General features: G+C 43.8%; 1 protein-coding gene across 1 annotated transcript in view; it reads right to left on the reverse strand.

Moving 5' to 3' along the window:
* Positions 1-12530, reverse strand: part of nell2a (neural EGFL like 2a) — an 80522-nt gene that overhangs the window by 10096 nt on the left and 57896 nt on the right. Inside the window, exons 16-17 of the mRNA XM_019893406.1 lie at positions 3434-3574; positions 1-93 (exon numbers count right to left, since the gene is read on the reverse strand). The exon at positions 1-93 is cut by the window's left edge and continues 158 nt beyond it. Of these exons, the coding sequence (XP_019748965.1) occupies positions 1-93; positions 3434-3574 (234 nt within the window). The remainder of the gene's footprint in view (positions 94-3433; positions 3575-12530) is intronic.

Below are 12530 nucleotides of genomic sequence, written 5' to 3' on the forward strand. Positions count from 1 at the left end.
CGTGCGGGCAGCGACAGTCGTAGCCTCCGTCCAGGTTGAAACAAACGGTGTCATTGGCGCACGTGCTCCTGCCCGTCTTGCACTCGTTGATATCTGCTCGCCAGAAGGAAGGAGATAACCACGACATGATCCTGAGTTAATTGATCAATCATCTGAATATTTGTGAGGGATACCGTACAATGATGCTAATCAACTTACAATTTCAGCAGGGAATCAAAAAAATACAATAATTCCCCACACAGTATACAGTATATACATGTGCGTACATACATACGTACATGTTTACATACGTATATATGGTACGTACATGCATACAGTATATAGATATGTACGGTGCGTACATACATATGTACATACACAGTATATAGATATATATGGTACATGCGTACCGTATATAGATATGTATGGTACGTACTTACATATATACATATGCACATACATACACACAGTATATAGATATGTACAATACATGCATATATAGATACATACGTACATACATACAGTAAATAGATATGTATGGTATGTACATTCATATATACATCCATATATACATGCACATAGTATATAGATATGTATGGTACATGCATTCATATATATATATATATATATATATATATATATATATATATATATATATATATATACACACACGTACGTACATATATACGTACATACTAAAAACGCATACATACACGTGAAAGCCGTTGCAGTTGCAAAAGAAAGGCAACTCCATATTTTCCTCCAAGAGTCCCAATACGTTTGCCCGTGACGTAACCCACTTTTCTGTGAAAATTAAAGCTTGATTTTTTTTTTTTTTTTCCTTTTACAGGATGGGGTCAACGAGCGCCGCGGCACCAGCACTGTTGTTACAAGGAAACGCTTGCATGTTCGTCAGGAACGGTGGGCTGCCTCCTGACAGCTGACACAGCTTTCGACAGACTGGAAAAGGAGCAATTTCAGGCGTTCCGGGTGAATTCTTTCAAAAAGATTTTTTGAAGGGGACATATTGTGGGGTGTAGACTGTTTCTCATTTGCACCCAACAAGTACTGTATGCGCACTCTTCAATGTTTGGCTATATTGTTAACGAGAAGGTGTTGGGATTTAGGTGGCGACGTCATGTAAAGGTGGCTTGGGCCCTTTGCCCGAGAAAAAACTGCCTTGGGGTATTACGGCAAACTTTCGTCAAACGTCTTTTAACCTGAAAAGAATCAATGCAATGACATTGATACGGAAAAAAAAAGGGGGAACTTCCAAAGAGTCGCCGGTATGCACCTCATCTCATCGCATCTCTTGAATGGCGAAAAGGAGCCCCCCACTGGTAGCCCACTCACACATTTGTTCCACGTGCCAGATTGTCATTGCGCATACGGGGGCCTACTCACCGACGCACGCCTCTCCGTTGGCAGAAAACAAGCCGTTGTCATGGTAACCGTCGCGGCACTCACAGTGGTACCAGCCGGGCAAGTTGACACAAGTGGATTTACTATCGCACTCCACAAAGCCGTCCGCACACTCGTCGATATCTGAAAGAGGGAAGGACATGACGAGAAGAGATCACGACACAAACAAAAATGTATTCCTCACGCTCCGGCCCGGTGGGCATCTTGGCCATTGAGCCGTTCATAATTTGATAGCGCAAACGTGTCTGGCATCGGAGAGACATTTATCTGATTGATTAAAGCGCAGCTGCATTGTTAGGGGAGCCGGACGTGCGCGTCGATATCAGATGGCAACGAATGAATCAAACACTGCGACAGCAAAGTAAAAAATGAAAAAAAGTACAGTGGAAAATACATCTCAAAACTTCTTTGTGTGTGATATCACGCCGGGCTTTGTAAAGGTTATATTTAAGAATTTTCGAGACGGAGAGGAACAAAAAAAATTGGACGAAATCTTGAAAGAACAAAGAAAAGAAAGCTCTCAGAAATGTCATGAAAGCTTTAAAATCAGTTCACAATAAAATTATATTGGCAGAGCAGAATATGACTGCAGCAGTCATTTCAAAACGTTTTTCTTTTTTCATTTTATGATTATTTTTCTTGAAAAAAAAAATGTCGGATGAAAACTGCTCCAAAATTACAATTGGGTGATATTTCAAAATTTTTAAATGATTTAAAAACGTTTCTCTTAAAATAATGTTTTTTTTATAATTCATCACACAATATATTTCGAATTCTTAGTAATTTTGACACGTGGGGGAAAAAAAAATAAAATCTCACGGCACAACCACTTTGCAAAACAATGCAAAAAAGTGGAGAAACAAGTTAATTATATCGCTTCTGTCTGCTCTAAATTGATAGAAGAAAAACAACCGATCACAGATCGAATGCGTGACTTTGAGCTATGACTGTGACTATCTATGACTGTGAAGTGTTTTTTTTAACCCTTTCATGCACCCTGTAACCCGATAACATGATAAGCTGTCCACTGTAGTAACCGCTGTCCCTCAAGGGTTTCATTGTAAACACCCCCTTCAAGTTTCCGTAACGCTCAGGCACTTTCAACATTCACATGCAACAAAACATCCATTCGGACGAAAATAGAGCAGAGCTCTGATGATTCGAAAAAACAGAGACCAACTTTAGTGTGACGCCAGCCCACATTTAATTAAACTAAGGGCCAGGCCCGCGGTGGGGGCAATCGTGGGGGTGAGGGGGGCGGATAATATATACGTACATACTAAAAACGCATACATACACGTGAAAGCCGTTGCAGTTGCAAAAGAAAGGCAACTCCATATTTTCCTCCAAGAGTCCCAATACGTTTGCCCGTGACGTAACCCACTTTTCTGTGAAAATTAAAGCTTGATTTTTTTTTTTTTTTTCCTTTGACGTGTTGCCAAGCCACCCACCCCCTGAACTCAAAGTGACAGAGGCAGGATGGGGTCAACGAGCGCCGCGGCACCAGCACTGTTGTTACAAGGAAACGCTTGCATGTTCGTCAGGAACGGTGGGCTGCCTCCTGACAGCTGACACAGCTTTCGACAGACTGGAAAAGGAGCAATTTCAGGCGTTCCGGGTGAATTCTTTCAAAAAGATTTTTTGAAGGGGACATATTGTGGGGTGTAGACTGTTTCTCATTTGCACCCAACAAGTACTGTATGCGCACTCTTCAATGTTTGGCTATATTGTTAACGAGAAGGTGTTGGGATTTAGGTGGCGACGTCATGTAAAGGTGGCTTGGGCCCTTTGCCCGAGAAAAAACTGCCTTGGGGTATTACGGCAAACTTTCGTCAAACGTCTTTTAACCTGAAAAGAATCAATGCAATGACATTGATACGGGAAAAAAAAGGGGGAACTTCCAAAGAGTCGCCGGTATGCACCTCATCTCATCGCATCTCTTGAATGGCGAAAAGGAGCCCCCCACTGGTAGCCCACTCACACATTTGTTCCACGTGCCAGATTGTCATTGCGCATACGGGGGCCTACTCACCGACGCACGACTCTCCGTTGGCAGAAAACAAGCCGTTGTCATGGTAACCGTCGCGGCACTCACAGTGGTACCAGCCGGGCAAGTTGACACAAGTGGATTTACTATCGCACTCCACAAAGCCGTCCGCACACTCGTCGATATCTGAAAGAGGGAAGGACATGACGAGAAGAGATCACGACACAAACAAAAATGTATTCCTCACGCTCCGGCCCGGTGGGCATCTTGGCCATTGAGCCGTTCATAATTTGATAGCGCAAATGTGTCTGGCATCGGAGAGACATTTATCTGATTGATTAAAGCGCAGCTGCATTGTTAGCGGAGACGGACGTGCGCGTCGATATCAGATGGCAACGAATGAATCAAACACTGCGACAGCAAAGTAAAAAATGAAAAAAAGTACAGTGGAAAATACATCTCAAAACTTCTTTGTGTGTGATATCACGCCGGGCTTTGTAAATGTTATAGTTAAGAATTTTCGAGACGGAGAGGAACAATAAAAATTGGACGAAATCTTGAAAGAACAAAGAAAAGAAAGCTCTCAGAAATGTCATGAAAGCTTTAAAATCAGTTCACAATAAAATTATATTGGCAGAGCAGAATATGACTGCAGCAGTCATTTCAAAACATTTTTCTTTTTTCATTTTATGATTATTTTTCTTGAAAAAAAAATGTAGGATGAAAACTGCTCCAAAATTACAATTGGGTGATATTTCAAAATTTTTAAATGATTTAAAAACGTTTCTCTTAAAATAATGTTTTTTTTATAATTCATCACACAATATATTTCGAATTCTTAGTAATTTTGACACGTGGGGGAAAAAAAAATAAAATCTCACGGCACAACCACTTTGCAAAACAATACAAAAAAGTGGAGAAACAAGTTAATTATATCGCTTCTGTCTGCTCTAAATTGATAGAAGAAAAACAACCGATCACAGATCGAATGCGTGACTTTGAGCTATGACTGTGACTATCTATGACTGTGAAGTGTTTTTTTTAACCCTTTCATGCACCCTGTAACCCGATAACATGATAAGCTGTCCACTGTAGTAACCGCTGTCCCTCAAGGGTTTCATTGTAAACACCCCCTTCAAGTTTCCGTAACGCTCAGGCACTTTCAACATTCACATGCAACAAAACATCCATTCGGACGAAAATAGAGCAGAGCTCTGATGATTCGAAAAAACAGAGACCAACTTTAGTGTGACGCCAGCCCACATTTAATTAAACTAAGGGCCAGGCCCGCGGTGGGGGCAATCGTGGGGGTGAGGGGGGCGGATAAAAGCCAACAGGCTCAGATGTGTGGCGATGAAATGTGTCTGCATTGCTGACTTTTTTTTTCTCCCCCAATCATTCTTCACCATGCATGATGCCCCGCTCTCATTATAATAATGGCAGTGTGTGGCATGTGACCTTCGCAGCGTCAGGCTGCCTGCGCCCCTCCCGCCCAGGGGCGATCACCTGTGTTAACTTGCGAGGCTTATCATGAGACATTGACTGCGTATATTCGTGAATTCACAAAATCATCTTCCATTTGTATCATCCGTTCGCTTGATTTGTCATCAGTTTTCCTCCCACGGCCACGTCCGTGGAGTTTGGCTACAGTCCCGTGGTTAAATTTCTGAATAATGTGTGCAACTGTAGTCACAGGAAGCTCAAGCGGCTTAGAGGGTCTAAGACGATCTCCATCTTTAATTTGCTCGTCTATAATTTTTGTTCTCATCTCCCGAGACAATGCTCTCCTTCGCTTCCTCTGGTCCGTGTTTATTGTGGTGCACATGATGTACCCCTTTAACTCAGCTGACTGATTAACAGCTTAAAAAGACCAGTGAAGCGAGTAAGAGTCTTTTCTAGGGGTCCCATTATTTTTGTCCAGGTTTGACTCATGATGAATATTTAATCTTTCAATAATTATATTCTCTAAACATCTGACAACGTAACTCCCACATTCTTAGCATTAAGCTTGCAAGATTTTTTTTTTTTTTTTTTCCAGACAGTCGGTTATTTTTAATACACAATCTGTAATTCTGTTTGTATGACAACCGGGAGTGGCATTAGACATTTTGACACGATATGCCCCAAAAATTGTTGGGTCAACAGCTTGACACTCAATAATTGTTTATTTCCAGGTAACCCTGAGAAGCAAACAAGGTCATGAAAACGTAGTAAGACGAGAACGAGGTCACGGCTGGCCGAAAAATGGAATGACAGCCAGCTAGACGGATGACGGTTTTTCAAAGTCGTCCGTCTTGTGCTTACAGCGAGTGGCAGTCTCGAAACGAGCGCTCCGTTGAGGCAGCTTCTCCCATCATAAAGCCAAAAGCACCGAACGGACGCTCATTTGTCTTTGCTTCCACTTTCCTCAATGTTTCGCTTTTACATCAGCTGTCTGTCATTGTCGCGCTGAAGGCAAAAACAGTTATCACCTTTGTTGAACCTTGCAGTTTGCCTTGAGGATTTAAAGAAAAAAAAATGGGAGTTTTATTGCGCTCCGCCCGCTAGTTTTTATCTCGTCCTTTCATCGTCTTCGCTGACCTGACCCGCTTCACTTCGTCGTCCTTTGCCTTTCCTGAGAGAGTGAAAGATTTCCTTTCTTGCTCTCTGTGAGTTGACTGGCGCATCGGGCCGCAACATTCTGTGCGGATCTCATGATGGGCACCACACGCCGAGGTCCCCCCGCCTCCCTGTCTGTAGCCTGATTTCCAACTGCCACGGAGGAACACCTGATAAGACTCCGGCAGAAATGACAAGGACTGTTGATTCTCAGGGAACCTTCTTCTGGCGACTTCTGAGCTGGATTTGACTTTTTTGTGGATGATCAGAGCGCAGCTAAACTGATGGCTGAGCATAATAGGCATGCACGTATTTGGCAATGATGGTTAACAAGCGGCTAAGCGCTGCCCCATATAGCATATAATTGAGTACTGCAACTGTTTGAATTGTTTCTTTCCTGATTTATTTGGTTTTTATTTCTGTCATTGTGGTCTTAAAGTTTTTATGTGTCTCACTATGCTATTTTAGAAACCTGCTATGGGACTACGGCAGAAAACTAGCATTTATGCTAAGTCCGGCGAATTTACACTGTTTCTTCTTGTGTTGATTAATGTGCACTGTCCCAATGAATTAAATATATAAATAAAAACGAAAGATCGTTGTCTCTCAGTTCAACATGCCGTCACTTTCATAATACTGCCTTGTAACCAATTACGACATTCCTACAGGCCATGCGCTAGGCGCCATTTTGTGACATTTTGGGGCGCACAAAAATCCACTAATCAGTGAGTCCTTCTGCAAATTGCTGAACATGAGTTCCATTCCAATGGGTCCCTTCCCAATATTTGCAATTGCGAAAGGCTGTCGCCAGAAACAAAAGAAGCCGACTGTGCTTCCTTCTTCCAAATAGAAGATGCTTTGTCGAGGTGTAGGCATGTTAACATGTTAGCTAACCGCTTGCCGCAATTGCGCAGTTAATCGCTGATCGAACAAAGGTTGGGCATGGCAGCGAAAAATACAGAAACCGTGAAGCGGCAACGAGTTGAAGTCCGCGCCAGGGAGAGACGCACCATCCAGGTACGGCAGCAGGTTGCTCAGGGCTAAACGACAGCTCCCGCCATTCGCAACCTCTCATTAAAGGCACGCTTAATTACGAGTGATGGATGGATCCCTTTGTTAAGGCCGTCGCTAAATAAATAATGAATACATAATTATGCCGCTTAAATAAGCCGCCCGAGCTTAAACAAGGCCTCGGAGGGGAGGCAGAGAGCTGAGGCGTTGAAATATTCACGAGCTGGGCATCAGGTGGGAGGCGGGGATGTTTTCATCGGGGTACGGCGCGTGATATGAAAACCATTGGCGTCGCTTTCCCTTTTGACAAAGCCACACTGGTAATCGTATTGTCGCTTTGGGATTTGTGAGTCGAATGCAAATGCTTGGTCTGCTCGCGTTTGCCCTCAAAGACTCATTAACAAAGTTGCCTCCTTCTTCTCCGTAGTTTTTATGTCTAACGAGCTTCTTTGCCCTTCCTCGCTTTCATCTCAATGTTCATATGATCCATTTATTAGATACGTCCCCCATACTGTTTCCGTGTGAGATTTACATGCCGCAATTTGACACAGGACCAAAAAAAAAAAAAAAAAAAACATTCACCCAGGACCGAATCTCACTAAATATACAGCGGTACATTGACTTTAATTAATTCACAGAGCAAGTCACATATCGGGACTATCGTAAAACTTCTAATTGAGGATCGATTGGGAAAATGCTCTAGTCGATGAAATAGGCCGTCGCCCGGGTGGGGGTCTTTTGTTCTGAGTTGTGAGCAAAAAGTAGAGTAACGGATGCTAGCTATGGTGGTGGTGCATTTTACAACAAGTGAAATAATTATTTTAAAAAATAAAATAAAATCGGCAACGTGCTTGCTTCAAAGCTGATTGTTGCCATTCACGGTTGAAGTACTGGATTCTGTCGGATTAAACAGAAAACGATACAAAAGTCTGCTAGGTTAAGGTGAACACACAATGCCAACAGAGATGCTAACAGAATTAGCCATGTTGCTGCGACTCTACAGCTTTAAATAACTTATATTTGAACAGAAGTAGCAGCAACACATGCAGATCAAGGTTATGGCAGATAACGAAAACTAACCAAACAACTAAAACTACAAACATTTGTAGTTTATTTTACTTTATGACACAACACTGATGACTTTTTTGCGAAAAACTACGAATATCATTGCAGCTTTGCGTTGGTCTTCTGTGTTTGATTATCAAATGTCCTCCTCGTATGTCCGGATTTATAATAACTTAGGCGGGGGGTGGGGGGGGGGGGAATCATCAATTAGAGCAAGAGACTGCACATTGAATGCAAAACGAGGCCCTGCGACGGCGTACGCCGCCTCTCGTCACTGACAGCTTGGACAGGCTGGAACTCCCCCGAGACCCAAACGAGGACAAACGCTGCAGAAAACGGACGTGAGGCGCTCACAGTCGTCGTTTTGTGTCGTTTGCCAAATCAACAGTACAGCTGAAGACGAGTGCTGCTCAAGCCTGACAAACCTCCAACAGTAAGTAGGAGGCGGCACGCGTCCCGGCCAAATCACAGAGCGTAAATGACATTTAAGTCTCTCTCTGTCTCACCCCTTAAAAAGCGAACAAACTAAACCCGGTCGGAGTCGCGGATCTGAAGTGTCTGTGGCGACGCACGAGAGAGAGCGCCAAGATGAAAGATGCTCGTCCTTGCTCTGTGATCTTCGGCGACACTTTCGGCCGCCGGAGAAGCTAGCCAAGATGCCTGCGAGGGATGGCGGCTTGTATTTCATGAGAAGCGCAACGCTCAGCTTGTAACAGTGAGAAAAAAAAGAAAACACCTTGAAGGTACACCGCTCATAAAACAATGAGTAGACTTCAAGTTTTTACCAGCTTATCCAATGAGGCAGAGCAAAATGCTTCAACGTATGAGACATCGTGACAGAGCAGCCCACTGGCGTGAACTTCTCCGCCTTCAAGCAAAATGCATGATTTCAAGCTTCTCTCTTTCATCGCTTGGATTTAGGATCGCAATGTGTTGTGTGCATGTTCTGTCCGTGTGTGTGTGTATGTGTGTGTGTGTGTGTGTGTGTGTGTGTATGTGTGTGGGTGTGTGACAAATCCCATGAGACATCATCATTTGGGGGACAGTTTCATGAGGCGCAATCTGAAATAAGAACATTTCAACTTGTTTGCGCACAACATTGAAATCCTACGTTGTGATGAGAATCCAAACAAAAGCGATTTAAAATATAACAATGTTATTTTGATTGAAGTAAGCTGAAGTACCCAAAGAAAATCCACAGCCATTTCGGTCGTTACGTTGTCAGTGTCTACTGCAGTATAAAAAAAAAAAAAAAAAAAAGTTCATTTCACTCCAAAATATAACGTCAAAGAGCAAAACTGATCAATTTACCGTCATCTCCTAACTCTTTCTAGAGCTGTACATTAACATATAGAGCACATGGCGCCGCATTGCCCTACTAACTGGGCGGCTTGTTTGGGAGCACGAGGTACATGGCAGCTCCCTGCGTCCATTTATAGCCATTAGCTGCGCAGGCGCAGGCGCGTGCGTGCATGCGTGTGTGCGTGCGCGTCCGTGTGCCCTGCCTCAGCAGCGTCCTGCATAATTCATAAGGTACCACACTTCTCCTAGCTGCCGTCGTCTGTCAGCAACACACGCACACGCGTGCGCACACACACACACACACACACACACACACACACACACACACACACACACACACACACGCATGCAAAATGGTAATGACAAGTCACACAAACACTACAATTCAAACACATGAGCACCCTTACATATAATTACACAAACAAAACACGGGAGAACAACCTGAAATGGCAACTGAAATGGCGAGCATTTTTTTTTTCCTTTGGAAGTACTAGTACTTGTAGTAGTGGTGGTGGTTAAGCACGCATCTGTGTCATACGACAGGCCGCCAGTCTGCAGTGGGATGAGTCTCAGGGGAGGCTTCTAAAAGCCGCCAGACTTCTGAGAAGAAGAACGAGGCAACGGATGGGCTTTGACTTCCAGTGAAAGCATTTCCATGTTCATCCACCCGGCGCCGCCCTTCCTGCAGCTGCCACCCGGACGTGGGAGGAAACCAGCATATCCCCCCCCCCACCCCAACCCCCCTCCAACACCCGACCCGTCACTCTGCGCAATTCCCATTCTGTCACATCAGGAACATCTCTGTCTCCTCCGTTCCAGTTTGGCTCCTCTGGCGGTCGTTCCCTCCATTTATCACTCTTAGCGCACATCTCCATCTTTGTAACTCCTTCTCTAAACAACACAGGAGCCATGTCATCAATTACCGTCCATCTCGGTGATCATTGTCAGATCGGGTTGTTGCTGAATGTTCGTTTCTTTTTTTTTGTGTGTGTGTAATTAGGAAAAAAAGTATATGATTGGGCTTTTACCGTAATTTCTAGAGTATAAGACACCTCGTAATATAATACAGCCCCTCCAAAATCACAATGAAGGGGTTTCAAAGCATTTTAAAAATCACTGATTTCCAAATTATTGTTCTTGCGAAAAAAAAAAAAAAACATAAAAAAAAAGCAACTTTTTATTTCTTTACTGTGAAATGTATTTAACGCTTTGGCTTGTAACTGCTTTTAAGTGCGAGGTAGATTGAGTTACCTTCGCTTGGAAATTTTGCCGTGTGCAGCCGAAAAACTCAAAAGAAAAGACACCCTCTTCTGGCCGTAAAAATGTTTACACTTAATAACGTCACATGGCCAACTGATCTACGAACATACATTCCACACGACTTGCCAGTTACCAAGAAAAGCTGCCGAAGGCACACAGAACACTCCAACAACATTTAGTTGCGTTTGCGGGGCCGATGCGGTCTTGGATATAGTCCGGATCTCGAAACAATAAACTGCAGGTATCGAGATGATGCATCTCGCCTCCCTCACTGGGAGCTGCTGTCAACTAAACTGCGTTGGTGTATGAAGGCAAAATCGTCACAAAAAGAAAGCAACGCCATCAACCTGTCCAACGTTGCTTCTCATGACGTGAAAATCGCCATTTGCGTGGTACGTTGCTAAAAGTGCCACTGTCGAACTTGTGCCAACATGTTAATAAAGCTGTCAAATAGAGAGCCGAACCACCCCCCCCCCACCCCGAGAGTGCAAAAGTGTGTGAAAGGGGCTGAAAATGACACCTTTATGAAGCCAAGCATTCTTTGGTTTTCCCCGAGTGTGAGGGGGTAGCTTAAAACAGTTCAGCTCTGAATGAGGCGATGTAAAAACTAATTAGCCGTCGCATGGACAGAATTATCGTCAACAAAAGAGCCCTACAAAGAATTGAAGAGGCCATTTTGAAGGACAGCCCACCAAGTGTAAACAGTGCTTAAAGGAAAGGGGCAAAGACAGCCTTTTCTCGGACATCCTCTGCTTCCTCGCGGCAGCGGCGGGAGAAAATTTATTTATTTCAAGACGGGCAGTTAAAAAAATAAAAAAATAACCGCCTCATAAAGAAAAAGACCTTTATGTGCAATCAATACGTGAAGCGATGAGGGGGGCCGAGAAGCTCGCTTCCCTTCACTCAAGTGCAAAGGGAACCGTCATGACTTGACTTTCGATTAACGCCGCCGTTTGTCACTTGAAGGACATTCCGGCAGCGGTTGAAATGGGAGATGAGACAGCAACTGATTAGACGCAGCCGCCAAGATGAGATTCTCGCGTCCACCCGCACGAAAGAGCACGCGGTTAATTTTTGGAGAGGGCGATGCTTCGTCAGTCACGGAACAGCCGCTGATTACAACGTGAGGTGTGGGTGTTTTTGTTGGACACCCCCTGACATCATGCTTAGTCATTTTCCTCCAGGATCGGCCTGCCGTCGAGTAGACAATAGTGGCCTGGCGTCTATTTCAACTGAGCAGTTTAATTAAATTTACAGTCCGCTTAACAGTACGCAACACACAGTCATTCAAAACCATTGGCAACAAAAGTGAGTGAACCTCTGAGTGAAACTGTCTAAATCGTGTAGATCACAACTAGTTCCTTACATTGCAAGGAACGCACTCTTGTCAACCAAGCAGTGAAAATCAAATAAACGCGCTCGTCATCGAGGATATTAAATCCCCCTGTCCCCATTTTGAGGAAATAGCGTGGGGTTTCCAAAATGAAAAAACAAACGTGTTTGTACCGTACGACAGCTGGCTTCAAACAAATCACTGCACACTAGTCGGGAAATAATTACCTTTTTTGTTTTTCCACACATAGGGTATTTCGTTTCACTTTTTGCTGTTAGTTCCGAGTAGAAACTTTGATAGCAGAACTAGTGCTCGGTGCAATTGGGTAGGTTAACGCATTCCGTGCCAGATGTGAGAAAATACTGACACCAACAGTTCCAATTTTGCACTTTACTGAGTGCAATTCTAGTTGCTGCTATGCTGTGCTAATGCTGCGTTTACCGGGAATTGTATGATTATTATATAGATATATATTTTTGGTACAATTTCCTCGAAAACGCCAGGACCATTGGATATAAGACATGGTGCATCAGGACCGTGGCTCCAGCTGCGATGGGGCCTGCGCACGGAGCC

Source organism: Hippocampus comes, unplaced genomic scaffold (genome assembly GCF_001891065.2).
Source record: "Hippocampus comes isolate QL1 unplaced genomic scaffold, H_comes_QL1_v1.1 scaffold62, whole genome shotgun sequence".
In the NCBI taxonomy this organism is placed as follows: domain Eukaryota; kingdom Metazoa; phylum Chordata; class Actinopteri; order Syngnathiformes; family Syngnathidae; genus Hippocampus; species Hippocampus comes.